At 46.1% G+C, this 13,725-nt stretch overlaps 1 protein-coding gene across 1 annotated transcript; it reads left to right on the top strand.

Annotated features, from left to right (window-relative positions):
* Positions 1-797: 797 nt before the first annotated feature.
* On the top strand, positions 798-12,464 carry CHAMP1 (chromosome alignment maintaining phosphoprotein 1). The gene is made up of 2 exons (XM_065646160.1): positions 798-861; positions 8,768-12,464. Exon 2 carries the CDS (start codon positions 8,829-8,831, stop codon positions 11,694-11,696), a length of 2,868 nt encoding a protein of 955 aa, XP_065502232.1. The 5' UTR covers positions 798-861; positions 8,768-8,828; the 3' UTR covers positions 11,697-12,464.
* Positions 12,465-13,725: the final 1,261 nt, after the last annotated feature.

The raw sequence follows: 13,725 nt of genomic DNA, 5'->3' as shown, positions 1-13,725 counted from the left end.
CCCGAGCCGTCCTCAGGGGGGGAACCAGTCGCGCCCCAGCTCCCCGTGCCCCCAGCAACACGCACCGCACAGCCGGGCCTGCCCGGGGCTCGCCCACCCCGCAAAGCGGGGCCGGGGGCCGCGTTCCCGGAGCCGCGGCCCGAGAGTGCTCCCGAGACGGTGTTTCATTTTCTCCTGTGCGGAAACGGCCGGGCCTGCTCCTTCAGCCACCCGCTCCTTCCGCGGCGGCGGAGCACTGCCAAACCCTCTCGCTGCCGCAGGGCAACAGGAGCCGGCCGGGCCGCCCCGGGCTCACAGCGGCCTCCAACGGCCGCCCCGCCCCGCCCCAACGGCCCCCGCAGCGCGGGCCCTCCCCGCGCGAGCCCCTCCGGTGTAGCAGCGCCCCCTGCCGGTTGGGGGGGCGCTGTGGGAGCCGCGTAACGGACCCGCGGCTGGGGGGGCGGGGGGAGGTGAGCGCCGCGCGCCGCCGGCCTCCGCCACAGCAGCCACACGTGACTCGCGCCGCGCGCTGCCAGCCACCCCCCCCACGCCCCCCCCGCGACGAGGTTCCCCGCGAGCAGGCAGCGGGGGGGCGGGGCGGGGGCGGGGCTGCGCGCAGCGCCGGCGCTTCCGGTTGGGCGGCGGGCGGGCCCGGGGGAGCGGTTAAGCGGCCGCTATTCGGCAGCGCGTCTGCCCCCTGAGCCCCCTCCCCCTTCCCCCTCCCTATCCCCTCCTCGCCCTCCCCCGCCTGCCCGCCCCTCGCACGGCCCGAGCCCGCCAGCGCTGCCGGCCCGGCCTGCTGCCGTCACCGCCGTTGGCGGGGGCGCGCCCGGCCCCTCCCCCCGCCCGGCGCGCCGCCGCCGCCCTGGAGGTGCCTCAACGGTGAGTGCGGGCGGGGGGTTCCCTCCCGCCTCCCCCGCTCCCGCCGCCGGCGCACGCACACAGCGGCCGGTCGGGGCCCAGCCCGCTCCCCTCCCCCTGGGCACCGGGCCTGGGCCTTCCCCTTGTCCAGCCCCCGCCGCGGCGTCGCGCCCGGGGAGCGGGCGGCCGCTGGTGGAGGGAAGCGGGAGGGGGGATCGTCGCACCGGCGGGTGCCCGTTGCTGCCGGCGTGGGGAACAAAACCGGCGGCGCGTAAGTGGCGGCGCCGCGGCTGAGGAGGGCGAGCGGGAGAGAGAGAGAGAGAGAGAGAGAGAGAGAGAGAGGGGAGGCGGCGGGGAGAGCGCCCGGCGGTGCGGGAATGAATGGGCGGGCGGCGTGGCCCCGGGCCCCGGGCGGGGAGCGGCCGCGGGGGGCGGGCAGGGCCGAAGCTGCTGCCCTGGGAGAGCCTGGTCACCAGGTATCGCCCCCCCTGAAAGTTAAAGCAATGGCCGGCAGAGCCAGGAGCAGGTGGAGCACGCTGTGAGTTCTGCTTTCCTGGTAGCGAAATGCTGCGGGACGCCTCGGGAAAAGGGAGTTTTGCACGGGATGTGTCCCCGACGGGGCTGTCCTGTTCACTCGTGGCAGGAGTTGCCCGTGAGATCAATGAGGCAGATGCAGACCAAAGGCTCCAAGCAAGTCACTGGGTTGCATCTTTACATCGTTAGCGATGGAGAAAGCCAGTCAGCTATTAGTGGTGTTTTAGAGCTGACTTCTTGAACTGAAGAAGGCTCCTCTGCATTAACTGCGCTTTCTGGAGCTCTGGAAGCGCTGAGAGAGTAGTTGCCTGTAGTAGCTGGTGCAGATCTTACGAGGATTTGGTGCTTGGTTGTGCAGAGGAGAGCTTCATTAGTTGATAACAACTCAGCACTGTCAGAAGTAAGAGAGGTAACTGGAAGCTGGACTTCTACTGTTTATAAGTAAGGAATATAGAGACTTTAGATTTCATTTTGCCCTTCCGTAAACTCCCCTTGTACCTCATTTGCTTTCGGAATTATGTAAATGTAATTCTTAGCCTGTTGTCACCAAGATTCGCAACCTTTATTCACAGTGCCCGATTAGATTGTGTGCTCTGCTGGGTCCAGTGGCACTTTGTTAGCTCAGGTTCAGCACTGCAGAAATAAGGTTTCTGGGGCCGTTTTTTGGAAGCTATTTATGTGCTATTGTCAACTTGGAGTTAGAAAGCCCTATCAGAAGTACATGGCATTAATTTTTCCAACCCTGAATCTGTCATAGATAATGTTGATATGACTTTGCAGTTTATAGTATTGTTGGATCTTGTATTAAGAACTAATGTTGCTGTGTAAACTTGTTTTTCTCTTAGCAAAGGTGGAAATCTTGCAAGATAGCAGTTCTGTCCCCTTCTTGTTTCTTAAGTCATCTGTATATGCATCAGGTATTGTCAGTTTGCAACTTTGCTCTGACTTGAACCTTTCCTGGAGACATGGGACCGCATGATACAGCCGATTCCTGCCAGAACCTGGTGTCTCGCATGTTCTCACAGCGTCTCTCTGCTTCAGTGGCTGGTCAGGTTGGGGTGTTTGCGCCTTTTTTAGGTGCGTAATTTTAAAGACATGGTTCAGTGATTGTTGCTGGGGCAACTTAGCTTCAACAGGTGGGCCAGTCGCTGGGAGTTTGGTTGTGAGGACAGAGTCAGATTCCTGTGGATGCTGCTGGGTTATCAGGAGCGTAGTGCTGCTTGTCTTGCTCACGCTGTGTTGGAAGCGGCCCCCTTACCTGCTGTTTGCGTTTTGGAGTGTCTGCTCTGCTGCACTGTGGGGATGTTTGTGTGCAGCTTCCTCTGGGAGCTAAACTTCTGTTTCTTTTGTCAGTCACAACACAGGGATGTAGCTTCAAGAGAAGCATCATATTGCCACCAGACTGCCACTTACTTTTTGGCACTGCAAGAACATGTCATTTTTCCTGTTGCTTAAAGACAGCAACAGTCTGAAAGACAGCAATAGTCTGCATCTGCTCCTGCTAGTAGAGGCAATGATGCAGCTGTATCCAGCTTGCTTGTACTGGTAACAAACTTTACCATCGACTCTCTTCATTGATAGAGGATATGGCTGAACTGTTTGCCTGCAAGAGAATCCAAGGCTAATGAAAATGAACAGCTGTGCTGTGAGTGATATAGGGAATCCAGTGTGGTTATAGGGAATCCAGTGTGGTTATAGGGAATCTGAGAAAATGGAGGACATTCTTTCTGAGGGCTTTCCCACCTGTGCTGGCGTCATTGATGTGTGTTCCATGTCCTCAGTATCTGCTCATGTCTCACCAAGCTTGGTTCCTTGTCGAGAGGAAAAGATACATAGATCTTTCTGCCAATGAGAACCAGGACAGTCTGATTTTGAAGAACGGTATGACAGACTACTTGTTTCTGTGTTCTGAAGTTCTACATGTGATATTAAATGCAACCTGTAATTTTCTGTGCTCACAAGCAGTCTAGATCTTTAGCTTTGAGCCTGTTGTTGCTTCCCTGTGGCACTGCCTCATGACAGTCATAGCTTATCCTCTGGAGAGGGAAAGTGCAGGAATATATTAAATCTTGCAACACTTTATTAAAAATAACCTGAAATTCTACATTAACACATTCTATATTAGTAGATAGGTAGCTATGAAATTGGAATGGAGTTGAGAAGTGGAGACATGTTGTTAGCTGCCAGAGTCAGTATTGCGCCATCACCTGGCTGATTCTTTCTTACACACAGGATCTCCTGCATGTTTCTTTTCTGCCACTGGGAGGTTTTTGAGAGGCTGTAGGAAGTATGGCTTAATCTTCAGTGGGATCCTTAGGGATGGTGGGGTGCTCAGTCTAGGAACTGGCTCTGAAGTGACCATACATATGGCTTGGGAGGATACCAGGAGGTCTGTCTGCTCAGTGCATTAGCTTAGCCCAGTTCTATTGCTCAGTCTAACATGAGCTCAACAGAGATTGCTGATGCTATTTGACTGCACTTTATGGTTACCCTACAATGTACGTAGCCGACTTGAGAATTTGCCATTATCTCATTGCCTCTGACTTCTTGGGTATGTTTTCTTTCTACCAAATCATATCTTTGGCCTCTCAGATGCTGAGAACTAAGGAAGAAAAGTGGTGATAGTTCTTCTCGCAGATAGATATGGGTCTGCTTTAACCAATCCCTTTCTTCTGCTGTTTTTCTGTTCTTCCTGTGGTAGGGGAGATTATGGCCAGAACTGCAGGGTAGGGGACAGGAACTAGTGTAAGGATCTTCAGCATCTTTGTGGAGAGAAGGGAGAGCCAGTGGTAGGAACCTCTGTATGTAGGTTCTAGACATGCATGAAAGAAGGGGGTTGGGGAGAGGTGGCTGATGGAGCAGCAGTAGAGGCCGGTGTTCCCACTGCTGAGATGTCTGGGTCTCTTCAAGCAGCTTTTAACCTGAGTGGTGGCTATTGATCTGTGCCACTTCAGGTCAGCGAAAACCTTTAGTCAAGCTGGGAGCTGAGTTGGTGCTGATGCTGTTACTGTGCTTGATACCTGTGGATATAGTGAGCTTGTAGACAGAAGCACTTACCTGTTCAGATTCAGTGGAAATCTTCATGCCTCAGGAAAACTTTGATTGAGTTGTGGCTGCCTTAAGCTGAAGTTTAATATTGCAAACTCCAGAATCTTGGTACTGCATCTCGAAGTGGAGACAGGATGCAGCTACAGGACAAGCATAAATACTGGGCTTCGGGCTTCTGCTTCAATTGTAATGTGTTCTAATTATAGATAATTAGTTCTGTTTGGCTGTATCTGAATTTGTTTTCTCAGTGTTGCAGCCATGAAAAGTGAGAAAAGTAGGAGGGAATAGTGGTTAAGGAATGTGGTGTACTTCGTGGTCCGAAATGTGGCATGCAGCACGGCCTCGGCGACAGCCACAGTGGTGTGGCGCATCCTGTAACGGTGAGTTTGAGTAGGGGCAATGCTGAAGTGTCCTTGTTACAGCGTGCAACACTGCAGAGCAGTTATCTGTACTTGGATGGGTGGCAGCTTGGTTGTCTCTCTTTGGAGTCTTCAAGTAGACTTGAGAGATAGTCTAGTGGCCATCTCTCTTCTGCTGTCTTTCATGGGGGACCTGTCTCTCATGACAACTTGATCCTCATCCTGAAATTCATACTTTTCAAGGGGCTCCAGATGACTAGAATGATACTTGGATTTAGTAGTCAGTCAAGTTCTCTGCAGTTCATGTGGGGCACCCTGCCACATTGATGGGACCAGTTATTTTCTGTTCCATTTTTATGGGTTTGAGTTGGAGCAGTGCAGAGCTAGGTCCCTTTGATGTCTGTAATAAAGCATTTATGCAGAGGGAGCCTGGTCCATCTTTTTCAGTGTTGCCAAAAAGCTGCTGCTGAGCACAGATCCCATCACAGTTCGTGCAGGTCCAAAGCCACAGCGACCTGGTGACTAAACACATGGTTTCTAGCCTAGCTGGCTCTGCTGGCATGGGACTGTGTAGAAAACAGTGACATGCTCTTCCTCAGACTTTCACCCAACTAGGCAAGGCAGGATCCAGCACAAAACAAGTTCTGATGCAGGAGCTGATGGCAAAGAGACATGTGAAGCAGGCAGTTGTCTGTGTGATAAACCTGAGTACAGTGAAGCGCGGTAATCAAAGCTATGTAGAGACAGTGGCATTTGAGCTCAAAGAGAGAAGAGATCAGGAGGGATTGACAGGAAAATCTTATAGACTAGTTATTCACATATGTGCTAAGTGAACCGGCAACATTTCAGAGTTTACTCCTTCAGAATTTAAACTGACAGCGTGAGATAATAGTGGCTTAGCACTGTTCAAGTTTGTTACTGGTCTCACAGTAACTGTTCTAAAACTAGATTTACTATTCTATGGAGTCGTTGACCAAGGTGCTGCAATACCAAGGAGTTGTCTTGTTCAGTAGTATCACTCCATTAAGTAAAGATTTCAACAGAAAAGGCAGTTTCTTCAGTGACTGCCAGCTACAGTGTGTTAAACTTGCAAAATTAAAAATGGTGAGTGATGGCAGTGCGAGAGAAAGTACCAGCAACTCTTTAATGTTATTTCTTATGCCAAAGGCTTGAATGTCATCCTTTGGATGTCTGGAAATGAAAATGAGGAATTGCCTGTAACTTCTCCAGTTCCAGAATAACCTCATCAAAAACGCTTAGCAGAAACTTGGACAATTTGTGGAAGGAAGCCAGGGACCTTTTCTCACTGTTACATTTGGAAAGAAAATGGAAATTTCTATCATAAAGTAAGAATGGACTGAATAAAAGGGGAGGATGGGAGGTGGGGTGAAGTAGAGAGGAGTGAATAACAGAAGACTCCAGAAAAAGAAACAGGTGACATGAAAAAGGAAATTATGAAGAGGGTAGAAGAGATTGTCTGGTAAACTTTGTTGTAAGCTATGAGAAATTCAGTCTGGAAAAGTCTTTTTAGGTTTTCTAGGTAAAAGAAAATGAACAATTCAGGATAACCACCAGTTTTGGAAATGACAAATTCCCTTTCAGTTCTGAAAATGTGATTAATGGAGTATGTCTTTATTGTCCTAATTATGTTCTGCTGTGATTTGGTAAAAAACCCATACTCTTTAGCTCCTATGATCAGTTCAGAATTTTTTGCTTTCAAATTGAAATCTTCCTTTCCTCCCATTGGCCCAAATCCCCCAACCAAAAAATAAACCCAAATTCATAGACTTGCCGGTCTTTTGGAGTGTAAAAACATGACTGACTTGGGGGTTTTTTTAATTGACAAGTTGTTTGGTATTGCAGAGATACAGACCAGTGAGCACTGCTGTGATTTTTCTGGTTTGTTTTGATCTTTTACAGGAATATAAAGTTTGTTTTAAGATTTTGGGGAGTGTTTTGTGTTCTACACTGAAGGTACTGTGGACCACATTTTGGGCCATCTTTCGTATGACTGGGAAACTACAGCTTCTACCCCAGGTGTTTTTCTGCTTCAGTATTTGCAGAGCAGCGGAGTTCTCATGTGTAGCTGGCCTGCGGTCGGATGCTGTTCATTCGCCTCGTAGTTGTAAAGCAGGATCTGTCTTAAATTTCTGTCTGTGGTCCTGCTGTGCTTCCCAACTGGAAATCTACCTATTCCTTAGGTGACTTAATGTGAAGTCCGGGTGTATAGTGCATGCAGAGTTGTTCTGTGAGCAAATGAGCTGGTGAACCTTTATTTCTTAGGGATTTGTGCCCTGTGTTCCCCAGCCAATCCCCCTTTCCTTTATTTTTTTTCTTCTGTGTCCATGTCATCCTTTAGCAGTACCGCTAATATACTTTCATTCTGTCCCTGCTTTGAGCTCAAAACAGCTCACTGCTCTAGTATTCCTAATTCCTTCTTTTTCCGTAATTACAAGCTGAATCAGACACTGCTTGTCCTTTAGGTTGTAAGACTATTTGCATACTGACCACTCATGTACTGATTACAGGCTAAACAGATCTAGTAACTGTTAAGTGAAATATTCAGCTTTAGCCTCAGTGGAGATATTTCTTTCATTTTCTACACAGTTCTTGATTTTCATTAAACTCATAGAATTTTGAAATGAAAGTGGATTGCTTTGTACAATTTGGTTGGCATTGACTGTAGGGCAATGTGTTTGTGTAGGCCTCATTTCCATAAGAAACCAGGCTAAAAATACTTTAGGAATAAATTAAGAAAACTTGGTTTGGGTGCATATTTTATAGATTAGTTGTGAGTCTATGTTTAGATGGGAAAATTAATCTTAAAATGGCACCAAAACTTTGTATGTTGTGAAAGAGTGTGTCTTACAAGACCCCCAAAATTAGGTTGATATCTTAGCATGATAATCATGTAACATCTGTTTAATTTGAACCTACAAGAAAAAAGCCTGTGCATTTCACATGAATGTCCAAATGTTCCTTTTCACAATAGAGATACCTCCACATTTACGTAAAAATGACTTACAGAATGTGGTTAGACTTGGCTTTCTGCTTATTGTAGTAGCTAATCTGGGTAAATTCTGTCGGAAATAGTGGAATCTAGCCAAATCATTAAAAATTATTTGCATTTCAGATGCTGCATTTCTTTTTTGTGTGTGTTTTTTTTAAGGTCTTGCAAAAACAATAATTTTGAGATTTCCATCTTTCCCTTTGGTGTGAGGCAAACAATGTTTTGAATACAGAGGGCTGTCAACTGTACCAACTGGAAAAAAGAAGTCAGTGCTGTTGTTTTTAAACAGTATTTTTGTTGTTATTAGAGCAGCGGATGAAATAATGGAATGGGAAAAATTCTTTTCAAAATGGATAAAATCTTTATGAGCAGCAGCTTTTGTTTTTCATGTGATTAGTGAAAACACTGTTTAGTGGATGAAAACAGAGCCTAGGCTTTAGGCTGCTGTTTTCTTCTTGAATTTTTTTTGTCTTGGTCAAAACCACCTAATTGGTTTTGAAATTTTATGCTGAAGATGCACTTTTGAAATGGTTTTATCTCAGTGGCACTGTTTCAAAGTATAATACTTTTTGTCTTCGGTTTACATGTGGAATGTAAATAAAACCACTTCAAATCTGGGAAGAAAGGACAACTGAGAAAGCAAGTCACGTTTATCAAATGAAACATTAACTTAGCTCTTCATCACCTGGGTTCTTTTTTATAATTTGCTTGCAGATTTTTTTTTTTTACACAGCTTAGGCAGGTCTATTGTTAAATATAAGCTTTGTTTTTCAAGTTCTACTGATGTAAAGTGATTTGCAGAAGTTGGAGAGATATCCATGTTTTGATTTCTTTATGAAGTAGTTAGTACCTATGCAGATTATATGCTTTCTAAAATTGAGGGGAAAAAAAGCACATGTGGTTATTTGGGAATAACAAAGAGTTGAAATTAGCGTTGACAACTAACTGTACAGATTTTTTTTTTCCTTTATTGCAGGAACTGAAGTTTCCTCTTCAAAAGGTGCAGTGCTGTGAAAACTGTTACTGACCATAGAAAAATGGACATGTTGCAGATACTACGTAAAACCACGGAGCGCTTAGAGTGTGATCACTGCAACTTCAGAGGAACAGACTATGAAAACATACAAATTCATATGGGTACCATACACCCAGAGTATTGTGATGAAATGGATGCTGCTGGTTTGGGTAAACTTATATTTTATCAAAAAAGTGCAAAACTGTTTCACTGCCACAAGTGTTTCTTTACCAGCAAGATGTATTGCAACGTGTATTATCACATCACAGCACAACATGCAGCACCTGAGAAGTGGAATGGGGAGCAGAAAGAACAGGTAGAAGGAGATTCAGATTCCTCCAAAAAAAGTGTCACATCAGAGCCACAGAAACCTACCCTTTCCCCCGAGTCACGCAAAACTGCCCTTTCTCCTGAACTCCCCAAATCGGAACCTGTTGTTTCCCCCAAGCTTCAGAAATCATCAGTGTCCCCAGAGCCCCAGAAGTTGTCTCGGGCAGCTTCCTCAGAGCCGGAGAAGTCAGCCCAGGCCATGTCCCCAGATCCAGAAAAGTCAGCCCAGGCCACATCTCCAGATCCAGAGAAATTAGCCTCAGCCATATCCTCAGACTCAGAGAAGCCGTCTCCTGCTGTGTCTCCCGATCCACAGAAGCCGTCTCCTGCTGTGTCCCCTGACCCACAGAAGCCATCTCCTGCTGTGTCCCCTGACCCACAGAAGCCAGGCCCGGCTGTGTCCCCAGAGCCCCGTCGCCATTCCCCAGCTGTGTCCCCAGAACCCCGTCGCCATTCCCCGGCAATGTCTCCAGAGCCCCGTCGCCATTCCCCCGCTGTATCACCGGAGCCCCGTCGCCACTCTCCTGCTGTGTCTCCGGAGGCCCGCAGATACTCCCCAGCTGTGTCACCAGAACCAAAGAAACCTACCCCAGCAGGATCCCCTGAACCACGAAGGTATGCCCCAGCTGGCTCTCCTGAGCCCCGGAGACATCCTTCTCAAATGCGTAGGCCTTCTTCTGCTTCTTCTCCTGAAAGCCGTAGGCCAGCTCCTGCAGTTTCGCCGGAGTCATGGAGACCTGGTCCGACTGTTTCCCCCGAGCCCTGGAGATCTGCACCTCACGAGGTGCAGAAGTCTTCCACGGTTTCTCCCTGGGCTCCAAAGCCTGCCGTGTCGGTGTCCGTAGAATCCCGGAGGTCTGCCGCTGAGTCCCGAAGGTCTGGCCCTGTTGGGTCACCAGAACCTAGGAGGCTTGTTTCTGACTCGTGGAAATCTACGTCCTTTTCTGAATCCCAGAAGTCTACTCTTGTTTCTTCTGAGCCCTGGAAACCCATCTCATCTGTTTACCCTGAAGGCTGGAAACCCGTTCTGTCCCCTGACACGTGGAAGCATTCTCCCCCTGTTTCTCCTGAACTTCGAAAGTCTAGTCACACTGTTTCCTCTGACTCTTGGAAGCCTGCTTTCTTTCCTGAGGTCCGTAAGCCTGGTGCTTCGGTATCTCCTGAATCCTGGAAACTTTCTGAGTCCCGGAAATCAATGTATTTTTCTGAAACCCAGAAATCCACCTCCGCTGCTTCATCTGAGGTTCAGAAACGGGCTCATTTCCCTGAACCTCGGAGAAGAGCCCTGTTCCCAGAGTCTCGTAAATCTAATCCTGCTGTTTCTACTGATGTCCAGAAACGTGGTGTCTTTTCTGAGCCTCAGAATCAGGTGTCTACTTCTGCTGTCTCTATTGAAGGCCAGAAACATGCCCTCTGTGCTGAAGCCCAGAAATCAGCTCGTGTTTCTCCCGAAGCCCAGAAGCATGGCCTGTTTCCTGAAGCCCAGAAACTTGCTCCCATTTCCCCTGAAGTTCAGGAGCATGCTTCCTTTCCAGAGTCTCAGAAATCTGCTTCTCCTGAAATTCAGAAACATGGCCTCTTTACTGAGTCCCAGAAACCTGCTCCTTCCGTTTCTCCTGAAACCCCTAAACAAGCTCTTTTTACTGACTCCCAGAAATCTGTTTCCCCTGATGTTCAGAAGCATGCTGTATTTTCTGAGATGCAGAAGCCTGCTGCTGCTTTATCCTCTGATGTCCAGAGACATGCTGAAACTACTGTACCTTCTGAAATCCAGAAGAACATCCTGTTTTCTGAGCCTCACAAGTCTGCTCCAGGTTTTTCCTCCGAGCCCCAGACACCTAGTGAGTCTGGTGAGAGTGACTTTCTTTCTCACAGTTTAGATGATCAGAAACCACTGGATGATTTATTCTCACATGATGAACAATCAATATTAGCCAAAGAATCACCAGAAGACTTGTTATATTCATGCCCAAAAAAGAAGCCCAAGAAGGAAAACCAGGAGAACTCAGATTCTGAACTAAATAGCAGTGAGTGTGGAAAAACAGAGATGGACTCAATGGAGATAAAGGAGCAAGAATCCAACAGTGACCAAGAGCAGTATGATATGGAGTCATCTGATTACGGCAAAGAGGGCAAAATAGATGCAGCTGCTCCCATGCAGCCACAGTGCGTGCTGCAGTTTACTGAAGAGAAAGAGGCTTTCATCTCTGAGGAAGAAATAGCAAAATACATGAAACGTGGCAAGGGAAAGTATTACTGCAAAATTTGTTGCTGTCGTGCAATGAAAAAAGGTGCTGTCTTGCACCACTTAGTTAATAAGCATAATGTTCAAAGCCCCTACAAATGTAAAATATGTGGCAAAGCTTTTCTCTTGGAGTCTCTTCTTAAAAACCATGTTGCTGCTCATGGTCAAAGTTTGTTGAAGTGTCCACGTTGTAATTTTGAATCAAATTTTCCCCGAGGCTTTAAGAAACATTTAACCCATTGCCAAAGCCGTCACAGTGATGATACACATAAAAAACACTTGGACAGCCTTGAACCACTTGAAGAACAAATTTAATCTTTTTTTCGCTGTACTAGGAAAGCTGGATTTACAGAAGTGTTCAAAAGTGTTGCTGTATGTTAACCGAGTAGTTTAGCTGATCTGACAAGTCAGAAGATGCATGGTTTATTGTACTATGTTTAACTTGTCTTATAGCTGTGTTACAGAGATTATTTACTTTCAGGAGTAATTTTAAATACGTGTTCATGTCTTTGTATTACCCATTAGTAGAGTCATATTTTATTTTTCAGATGTACTATGTTTTTGAAACCAAAATGGATACAAATTAGTTTTGTAAAGATTTGTAAAACATACCGGCAATTAAGGACTGGACTGACATGCAATCCATATATTCCCGTGAAGACTGAACTTGTTTTTTCACATTTGTTAAATGTTGTATTTTTCAAAATGTTTTTATCAAATTCTCAAAATCAAAATTCTCACCAAATGGAACATAAATGAGCCAAGCAGGAGAAACCACCAATCCTTCTAGAATAATTCTGCCCTGAGGTTGTAATTGAGTGTATAGTCATTGTTGGAGATTTATCGCACTCAATTCTCTGACTTACTTGTCTCAGACTTAGAAGCATCAAGGTACTTATTTTGTGATTTCGTATTTGGGCCATGTTTTAAGCATGTACTAATATACATTAAATTGATGGATTAATGTTGGACTATGTATAGCTCAACACTTTCTCTTGATGATTCAGATGTTTGTAACTTCAGAAAACCCCTAAATTTCTTGTATTTGGTGAAATGCTTTGTTTTAATGTTTTAACAATAAAAAGAAACCCAACCTGGCATTGGCCACTTTTCTTTTTTTTTTTCCCACATCAAGAACAAAACCTTTCATGTTCAACATACTGTCTTTTAAGGGTCTTTTGCAACAGGAGATGCAAAATTATCCTGGAGTTCTGCCCTGAATACTTCAACTTTCCAGTCATCAGCCTGTGAAAACAAGGTTAGTCTAGATTTCCTGCCTGCTTCGGAAGAACACATCAGATGTAAATGTGGGAAAAGATGGAAATAAGGAATTTGTGCACTGTTATTTAGCATGCCTGCTTTTGTGCTATTTGCATCTTAACTGTTAAAACCCATAAGTACTTTATAATTCAGCAGGATACAGTTAAGTGTAGGTTGCACAAGGAAAGTTTGACTCTCCTCAGGCTAAATTATGCCTAGACTTAAGCTGCTGTAAATATATTGTCTTAGAATATGAAGGTGATAGTGTTAAATAAATAATAAATGTAAGCTCCTACCGAAGAGCTTCAGATTGATTTGATGGAAGCCTGCACCTGATATCTTTTGTGTTTCAAGGAGATTTCTGGAAGGAAGGGAAAAAGCATTTAAAATGTACACGTGGTGACTTTTCAGTGCTCCCTATTCAGAGCAAGGTTTCTTGCAGGGTTCTCTCTCACAGAGCCAAAGCCCCTCTATGCCCGAGTCCAGTGCCTTCATTTCCTTTAAAGTGGTCCATACTACAGTGCTAGAATTACTATTTTTTTCTTTTTTTTTGTTTTTTCCTCTAGGAGTGACTATATATAAATCCAAAAGAGAGCACTTGACTATTAAGGCTCTGCTAGCCTACCTACTTTGTATAAAAGCTGCTTTTCTCTGCTATAATTTCTTCACTCTTGGCACAGTGATTTGGTTAAAAAGATGCCTTACACTATTTGAATCAAAGGAAGAAATCAGGGAAGGATTTGTTTGAATGGGAAGTGGTGTCACCTTTACAGTTCGGTGTCTCACTGCTGATGGATATTTCTCACTCTGGACCAGCTAACTTGCTTGATTTCTGGGAATCCATCCTCATCATCAAGGCCGGATGCTGTTTCTCTACATATTTCTTTTGCTATCTGACTCCTTGATTCTTTATTCTTGATGTACAGCTGCCAAAATGTACTTTGGAACTCTTGGAGAAGAACTTTGCAAGTCCCCAATGATGTTGGGGCACTGAGTTTCTTTGAATCCAGGTATGATGGGCACTTTCCAGGTTCTCTTGGTACAGAAGTTTGTCAAACCTTGTGGAAACTGAAGGACGTAACTG

The sequence above is a fragment of the Caloenas nicobarica genome, chromosome 1, assembly GCF_036013445.1.
Source record: "Caloenas nicobarica isolate bCalNic1 chromosome 1, bCalNic1.hap1, whole genome shotgun sequence".
NCBI lineage: Eukaryota > Metazoa > Chordata > Aves > Columbiformes > Columbidae > Caloenas > Caloenas nicobarica.
Note: the sequence above shows the minus strand (reverse complement) of the source record. Positions and strands in the feature narration are given on the sequence as shown.